The following is a 9,299-nucleotide window of genomic DNA, read 5'->3' as shown; positions in this document are numbered from 1 at the left end:
ACTGACTATTCCTGGCAGATTTTAGATTTATTTCCTTGCGCCATATGGATTCCTTTTCCTTCAAGATTTCTCCTCTTTTGCCTCTTTTGTGCTCCTCGGCTTTATTTGTGACCTAAAAACACAAACTAAGTTAAAATCAATATTGTTAAAGGAATTACATAACTAAATAGGGTCGGAAATACATTAAGAACGTTGCATAAAATGCACCTATCAGGATGCCTCAATATCAAATCCAATCCAATCCAATCCGTTGGGGAATGCCCTTGCGTGTTGATTCCAGATTTACATGGACTCTTGATGAACCAAGAGATGTCAATATGTATCAAACATCCAAAGTTAAGAATGAAAAAAGATCTTAGGAAGACACTGTCTCAAAAAGGCACTCGATGACTATATTGATGATGATTTTTCATCAATCAGCTTAGGCCCTCTAACGAAAGTGAGGCTTACATATACCCCATGATTAGTCAAAGTTTTTACTCTAAAAAGAGATCCGTTGTTTGGTCTAAAGAAAGATGACAAATATGTGTTAAGAGATAGAATTCCCATCTAAATACAATAAGACGTATCAATGTACTCAACACAATAAGAAAGACTTGACATCTCATTCGCTATGAAAAGTTGTAAAACTAAGTGTAGCTATGCATCCATGAATCAACGCCAATGTAATGGAAGAAACTCTTTTTTCAATACTTAATAATGGTATGAAAGGTTGAGGCTTATTCTATCCCTACATAAGAAAGACACATCAAAAGTGAAATCAAAATCTGCCATGTTTCATAGGTCAAATTCCACGGAACCTACAGGAAATCTCACTCATTGGAAAATGGTGAACTGGTACCATTGGAAAGGTCTATGTGTCTACTTTCCAGGGACACCAACCATTTGATCATACCTATCATATTGAGTGAGTTATGGCCGTTTTCGTAAAGTATGACGAATCTGTCCGAGAATCTGATTTTGGCAAAACAGTCAACTTTGACGGGACTTTATGAATAGCTCCTGACGAACCAGAACGTGTGTAATATATGGTTGGAAAGCTAAATGAGTCTAGTTTCTAAAACCGTTTACGGTTCGTTCATATGTATTTCCTAGAGGAAGTTACGACTGTTCTAGTAACGAAAGGTCATGCTGCGCGGAAATCTGATTTCTTGCACGAACTTATGTTTTGAGTTCACAAGCGGCCTTCTCCTCAAGATCTAAGTGTAAAAGATCATGTTAGAGGACTATACGGCATGATCTAGTTAATCATTTCCTATGCCATGTTTGAGGACAATACGACATGATCTAGATAATTATTGCCCAATGCCACATTTGAAGACATGTTAAAGAGCATTGACATGCTAAGTTATTGAAACTTCCGTGATTAGTAAAAATCAAGAAGAGCCCTATGATTGATGTAAAGATCAAGGGGAGGTGCGAACTTCAGGGGAATCTAGCACATACATACATGTCATTATCAAATGTGAAGGGTGCATCATACTCTTTTTCTCTTACGACCAATGTTTAGTTTTTCTCCCATAAGGTTTTTGTTACTTGACGAGGTTTTTAACGAGGCGACATATAAACACCACCGGCATACCGGCGCGTGACACAAGAGGGAGTGTTCTAGGATATTCCATATGTGTGCCTTGACCTTATGCTATCAGGATATGTAGTTAGAATAAGATTATGTATTTCTTATTATTACCATATTAGTACTTTGTAATTCCCTATATAAATGGTTCATATCAATGAATAAGATGATGATTCTCTATTCTGTTACTAGATCTCTTTAGCTCTACTGTTTATACTTGATCAAATTTAACATTCCCACAAAATATAATGTTAGAGGTATGAAATAAGAGATGTGTATCTAATATTTTATAACGTGTGAATAAAATTTCTCAATAAAAAAAAAACAAAACAAACACGGTGTCCAGAATTGGTATTTTCAGTTTTAGAAAGAATTATAAAACTGCAGATAACTTCCGAAACAAGCTGCTAGCCTGCTATACAGGTTGAAGTGGGACCCAATACTTACACTCCCATATGCCATTATTATTGCTTGTCCCTCCCGCCCATCCTTCTTGTACTTTGCCAATCTGAACTGACACAAATCTCCTAAAAGCCTTGTGGAGCCCTCAACACCTCCTTTCCCTTCTCTTTTTTGTTTTAGCATTCGACCCTGATCAAAGTCCCAAACTTTCACGTGGTGTTCCAGTTCGTCCCTCTGGTCCCTCTGTTCAGGTTTCAGTGAGTCAGAGATCCGAAGCTGCCATTTCTTGAACCTCCAACTAAGGATTCTTCAGCTTCAAACATGTCCTTGGTAAGAACAAACCCATCTGTGTTTTAAATGATTTCTCTTAGGTGCTTCTGAATTTTCAAGTTTCATTTCTAGGAGACGAAGGACATCCCTATTTGTAAAGCTTGAGCTTGTTTTTCTTACTGACCCACGCTCAGAAATTTCTGTATATTTTGATCTTTTGTGGAGAGTTCATGGAACAAGAGAGGTAGTGTTTTGGGGTCAGTTTTCCCCAAATCTAAATTTAAGGGGGTGGAGTGGTAGACCAAGTTTGCACTTTTTAAGTTCAATTCCATTAACTTTATTTGTACTTTAGATTTTGGATTTTTTTTTTTGGTTCCCAGATTGAAAACCAAATCGGTATCGTACATGTGTGGACAACTCATTTGACTGGTTCGAAAACCAATATATGAAATCAAAAGAATTTGAACAAAAGAAATTTAAAACTATAATTTTGAACAAGTTACTCTAACGATATGGATATCAAGGAGCTCAATTTGACAAGACGAGATTACAAAGTGATAAAATGAAGAAAAAGATATAGAAAAGTCTGTTAAATTACGGATATTGATGCATTTTGGCCACAATTTCTTGCAGTTATTGTTTGTAGTTTATGTGTACTCAATTGCAAACTTTCTGAAGTTATTTGTTTTTCCCTTTTCTTTTGCCATGTGATGAACAGTATCGTAAAACTAGTAGAATAGCTTTGTATATTCAACAAGCTAACTGCCTTAGTGAACCAAACTTAGAAGTTTGATAGAGTAATAGACATGATAAACGTGGGGATGATGAACAAACGCAACAAAGTGCAAGAGTTTTGATCAGTAATGACTCCAAAATGATGCACAACTGCTAAATAACCTCATACATGAATGTGAAAGATACTTGGATGTGAGACAATCAATGAAAACATGTGCCAAAATACTAATGCATGAATGCTAAATAAATGCTTAGTGCATTGCATGCTGTTATTCTAAATCATCATGGTATTTTGCCAATAACTGGATCGTCAGCATGTATATTGAATGAACTCACAATTTTATTTCTGAAAAATGTGTGAGGTTTTGTAACCCCAGAAGGTAATGCCTCCTCTCTAATTTTTCCCTAGGTTGGCTAGTGGAAATAACATTTTTGATCGAAGCTCTGCCTCTACTTCAGATAATTTGGGGAGAAATACCATAGCAACACCAGAAGATAACATGCTTGAATCTGAAGAGAGAATAAAATTGCTTGAGGCCCAGAAGGACCTCCATCCTCTTTTGGGGCCGGACACAAGAAAACTGTGTGGAATCCTACAACTCTCAGTATGAATTTGATATCCTGCTTACAACATTTTACTTTTTACATCTGTTCTAGTGTGCTCCTTTTAACTCAATATTCCACTAATTCTTCTCAGTAAAATTCTGCTCTAGATTTTAATCATATTTTCATTGATTATTTTATAATGTAGGATGCTGCCATGAGTTTCGTTGAAATTCTTCTTGAATATGTTATCAATAGCCACCTTATTAACAGAGAATCAACAATGTTGCAGGCGTTTCAGATATCTCTGGTTAGAATCATCTTCCTTTTTCTTAAATGCTATCTAAACATATGTTTTGAGTATGTGATGGTGATTGTGAGTCTCTTCTGAATAGATTTAATTTCATTTGCTTCAAGAAAGCACGTCATGTAACAATTATCCGAGTTGCATTATGACGGGTAACTACAGTAGCCAGCCTAGGGTACTAGGGTAGTGTTTTTTAGGTCTTAATACTAAACGGCACCTTAGAGAGTAGCAAATCGAGTAAACCTATTAAATGACCACTAGTGTGCAACAGTTTGAAGGCATGCCAGGATGTGGCACATGCTGCACATCCTTGTTTTTATTGGTGCATATATACTTCAGTCTTGGGTGTAGGTGTAGCAGCAACATGCTACTCTTAATCATCTAATTTACTATTCTCGTTATACTCTACAGTTATGAGTTCATCTAGAATGCCACTTTAATTGTGTTTAACCAACTCACTGCTGTCTGTAAATTCTAGTGTTGGACCGCAGCTTCATTGCTGAAGCAGAAAGTCAATCACAAAGAATCCCTTGCCTGTGCGAAGAAGCATCTTAACTTCAATTGCACAAAGGACGAGGTGGACTTTGTGTATGCCATGCTGCAGTGTCTGAAAAGTAGGTTGTTATACTGTACATCTAGTAGATATCCTTTAGAGGACCGCTCAAATTCAAAGGTTTCTCATTCTTCCCAGAAATTCACATCAGAGATTGGAGGCTTGTCACTAGATCAAGAATATACAGCACAAAAGGATGTGTCAAAGAGTATCAAACAAATTCAGAAAAAGTTTAAAAAGAAGTTGAAAAAATTTGATGATAAGCAATGGAAAGAGAGAAGTGAAATTTTGAGAAGGTACAAGGAAGAGGCGGAAAACCTGGAATTCAAGCACAAAATGGAGTCCATTGTTATTCAAACTTGTATGTGGGGAAATATATTGCTGAGGACAAGTAAGCATAAGATGTGGGAAGTTGAACAACGAAAAGAAGTGGAAGACCATAAACACCAAATTGAAATGCGTCTTGAACTTCTCAAGAAATTGCAGCTGGAAGCAACGAGAAAGTTAAAGGAGAAGGAGAACATTTGGGTAGAAGAGTTGAAAAAATGGGCTCGTGATGAATTATTATATAGGCCATCTTTAGAGGCACCTGAATCTGTACATATCACGAATGGGGTGGTGATGGTACTGCCTCAAACAGCTGAACATGTTACTGATAAAGCTGTAGCATGCAGTGTCCACATTACAGCAATGGCTCCAGTTTGCCCCGTGAGTTCCGATTCTGCATTAGATCCAATGACTTCTGTGGCTGGTTTGTTTACTGATGTTATGAGCATGAAAAATTCTGGCAAGTTTTCTCATGGTCAAGAGAATTTTGTATCTGTAAGCTCTGGTGCCAAAGGCCTAATTAATATTGGAGGCACTTCTGACAGTGCGGAGGTTCTGCTGGATGTTACTGAAAATGTCTGCTCTATGCCTGCTCTAACTACAGTTATAACCCCCAGTCTTCATTCATTTGACAAATGCCTTCACAATACAAACCCATTACCCATTGCCGGTGCAGAGGTCAGTTTAGAAGTGGCCGAAACTGTCAATTTAGTCGATGGTCCACAGAGACCCCTTCTTTTGAATCCAACTTATGTAGAAGATAATCCTAATCCAGAGGGGTTGCATGAGACCGTCAGTACAAGTCGTGATTTGTGTAATGTGGTGTCTGAGATAGTACCTTCAGGTGAGGAACAAGTTCATGTATTTAGTCTAGCGACTATGCAAGATAAAGAGGCTGAAACAGGGGGGCATGTCATGTTGGATAATGGCCCCGGGAATCTTGTTGCAATGCATTTACCACAGATGTTTAAAAGCGCCACAGGAAAGGAGAACAGTGTAGTGCACGAGACTATCAGCTCAGGTCATGATTTTCATAATGGTGTACCTGTGATCCCACCTTCATCTGAAGAACAAAATCCAGTAATGAGGGTAGCGACTGTGCAAGATAAAGTGGCTGAAGCTGGAGTGCTTGATAAAGAGTCCAATATCTATGCAAGTTTGGGTGAGGACCAAGGGAATCTTGTGTCCGTGCATTCATCTTCATTTGAAAATCAAATCCCGGTAAGCGCCTCAGGGAAACAGAACGGTGAAGCACAGTGTTTGGCTTCTACTAGTACAACTCAGGTCAGTCAGCAGAACTTAGTTGATTCTGCAGTCAATGGAATCTCTTATCAGGAAATGCCCCTGGAAAGTTCACCCACGGTACAGCCTCTAATAGCCTTGGTTCTTGGTAGTTTCACTGAAAGCACATCAGGTTTAGCATTGTTTAATGTTGTGAAGTTATATGTGTTTCATTGTTTTGATCATTTTTCTCTGGAAATTAAAATGACATTGAATGTTTAACTTCGTTTTTCTTTGAACTAGTTTGTCTTATATGTCCTGAAAATTAAGACGAGATCCTAGATCTTCATACTAACAACAGGTTGATCAATATTCTACAGTTTTGTTTTGTCTCTTGGTCCTTTCTCTGTTAGGAGGACAGTCTTATTGTTAAAAGTTGATCCTGCAAAAAGGAGAAGATAGCCTTTGAGATACTGACAAATTTATAGTTTTCCAGGCAGACCAAGACCAAGGTACTGATATGGCCACATCAAGTGCAGCACAAGCTTGCGTAAATCAGAATACTGGTCAACCCATGGAAAATCCTTTCCACGACGAAATTGAAGTTCAGCCAAGTGGTGAAGACTCTGACTTCAATCAAGTTCTCCAAGTGGCAATGCAATTTTATTCCCGTCTCCCTGCTCTTTCTGAACAAACTGTTTCACAACCTCTGACAAGTTTTTCCTTGAATCAGCGAGCTCATGCACCTACTAATGGTTTTGATATACCTTTCTCACACACAAGACCTACATTTGTTACATCTCATTTGCTTCTTCCTTTCAACTGTGAATTGCTTCAACATGAATTGGAAAGATTGGAAAGAGAAAGAGAAGAAAGCCTCAAGTCTCATGAAGATAAAGTCTGTATATATATATATTATTTTTTTTTTTTTTTTGGTGCATGTTTTTAAATGATAAAAACAATTTTGGTCATGAACAGAAGCTGCAATTGAAATCTGATATGGAGAAGGGGATAGAGGAATTGAAAGCTGAAATTTGTCAAGAGTATGAGACCAAGCTCCAACAGATAGAAGCGGAATTTATCCTTAAAAAGGAAGATTTGCTTGCAATTCACAAAAAAGTATTAATCCATATGTTGCTGGCTTGTGCTTGGGATCTGGCTTTCAAGTCCAATGTCATGGATATTACAGGTTCAAGTTCATCTGGAGTGCATCATGGTATGAAACTTCTAAGTTCACTTTCTGAAAATTAAATTTTCTTTCTCTCTTTAATATCATATTCTGAGGATTAGAGTTAGGATCATAGTTTTATTTTTATTTTGTATGGAAGGTCATAGATCCCCTTTAGGATTATCATAATATCATTAGCGTATGCTTTGGTTTTACAAAATCAAATTCAGAGAAAGAGGACTAGAAGTTGACAGTTGATTGCCCGATTCTGATTGATTGATTTGCTTGATTGTCATCTGCTTCTGGGTGATTAACTATTATCAGTAATATGTTTGATTCTAATTTTTGTTTGGGTTATATACTTATATCTTAGTCCTACTCTCCTACCCTCTCCAAACATGCGAATGCTGGTGCTCTATATGGTAAGCCTGCCAATCTAGGATAAGCATAATCAGAATATGTAGCCCAAGAGAAACGTGCCCTTGCAGTTCCCAAATGGTCCTACTTAAAAATATCACTCTATTTATGTAGTAACCCATCGGTTACATTGTGGATTGGTTTTTGAGTTCTTGATTCAATAATAGCTCTGTTAGGTATGTTAGTTTTTCCCAAGGAACTGATGGACTTTTATTCTGGGGCATGTGAGAGCTACCTTACAGATTGACATAGTTTTGTATATACAATTTTATCCATTTCTTACATGGCAAAGAAGGGACTTCAAGAAACTGAAAGTTAGCTTTTGTGTCTATCCTCTTATGCATCATGCATTTCTTTCCATGCATTCTTCTGTCTCATTGCTCTTATGCTCCTCACCTTTATCTTCATGGCAGGTGGGAACTATACTGTTGACCGCCAACTGGTTTGGTCATATATGCAGCAAAATGCACAAATGCCTTCTCTAGTTTCCGGTTCATCTTCAGCCAACCCTCCTGCAGCTTGCCGACAGTCAACTCCACTTGCATTGGCAACCATTCCACACTATACAGCTCCACTGAGACAAAGTGTTGAGTTTTTGCCTACTCCTCCTGTCTTTTCTTTGACCAATCCAGCAAGTCATCCCCACATCAGTTCCTTCTCTTTGACAGGAGGACCTCAAGGTAGAGTTGAGATTCGAGCCCCTCTCCAAGATCAACCTTGTAGACCTTCAATACCCTTTACTGGAGGTACCAGTGCTTTCTCTCATGAAGAAGGGTCATCTAATCATCAGTCACAAAGAAACTCACTTTCATCGTCTCTCCCGGAACTTTTTATCTCACAACAACCGACACCAACACAAATTTCTGATCCCTACAATATGCAACATGATCATGAAATTGCTGGGGAACCTTCATTATCCGTCACTGGTACCGGTCCTGTCTATCAACAATGTGGGGTTATATTAAATCAGCAGCAACACACTACTTCTCCTCCGTCTCCCCCATCACTTCCTCCTCCTACTCAACGACCTTTGCTCCTCACACAGCAATTTGTTCCTAGTAATATGGTCCGTCACCGTGAAACTACGGAAGGATTGCCAGCTCTTCGTAGTGCATCTGCACTGGAGTTGCTTACCGACACGGGTTATCCATCTTCACGTAGTTGGCGTTCAACACAGAATGGTTCAAGACTTGAATCATCTAGTGGATCCACAGATATAGTTTGTTTATCAGATGATGAGTAACTTTTTCTTCAATCCCTAGTTTTTCAACTTGTTTCACCATGTGTCCCATTACTCCCATATTATGACTGCGGGAGTTCGGAATGATCTGATGCCACTGGTGAGCAGAAAGTTATAAATGGGAAGTACCAAAGACTTTCTAGCAGCAAGAGTAACATTACTATTATTACTATTATTATTTGCCCTTATTATTATTATTTTGAGAAGAAGCAACAAGAGTAAGAGTATAATGACTATTTGGATGTTTGCATTTGTTCCTGGTAATATGTATTACACTATACTGCACATTTTGTAGAGCTTTCCTAAATCCCAAGTGAGAACCAAACATCTGGTTTTTTTTTTTTTTTTTTTTTTTTACTTGAAAAACGGAGCAGTAGCTCCTTTATATTGATAAGCACACATGCAAACCCTGAAAAACTGAACCAAACATCTGGTTCAACAACTCCACACATTGTATTATCAAATACGTATGGTTGTTGGATCGATGATCATATCAACAAGAAACCCCCGGAGCTTTTTCTTGCAAAAGACGAACACGGG

At 38.0% G+C, this 9,299-nt stretch overlaps 1 protein-coding gene across 1 annotated transcript; it reads left to right on the top strand.

Moving 5' to 3' along the window:
- Nucleotides 1-5,707: 5,707 nt before the first annotated feature.
- LOC101295797 lies at nt 5,708-9,062 on the top strand. Its single transcript, XM_004296376.1, has 4 exons — nt 5,708-6,075; nt 6,431-6,832; nt 6,913-7,150; nt 7,933-9,062. The coding sequence occupies exons 1-4, from the start codon at nt 5,797-5,799 to the stop codon at nt 8,760-8,762; spliced, it is 1,749 nt and encodes a 582-aa protein (XP_004296424.1). The 5' UTR covers nt 5,708-5,796; the 3' UTR covers nt 8,763-9,062.
- The last annotated feature ends 237 nt before the right edge of the window (nt 9,063-9,299 follow it).

This window comes from Fragaria vesca, linkage group LG4 (assembly GCF_000184155.1).
Source record: "Fragaria vesca subsp. vesca linkage group LG4, FraVesHawaii_1.0, whole genome shotgun sequence".
Lineage (NCBI taxonomy): Eukaryota > Viridiplantae > Streptophyta > Magnoliopsida > Rosales > Rosaceae > Fragaria > Fragaria vesca.
The sequence above is the reverse complement of the archived record's forward strand: the minus strand, read 5'-3'. Positions and strand labels throughout refer to the sequence as shown.

Coding starts and splice junctions, on each gene's coding strand:
- LOC101295797 (XM_004296376.1), top strand. CDS start 5,797: ATGAGGGTAGCGACTGTGCAAGATAAAGTGGCTGAAGCTGGAGTGCTT. Junction 6,076..6,430: donor CCCTGGAAAGTTCACCCACG/GTACAGCCTCTA, acceptor ATAGTTTTCCAG/GCAGACCAAGACCAAGGTAC. Junction 6,833..6,912: donor TCAAGTCTCATGAAGATAAA/GTCTGTATATAT, acceptor GGTCATGAACAG/AAGCTGCAATTGAAATCTGA.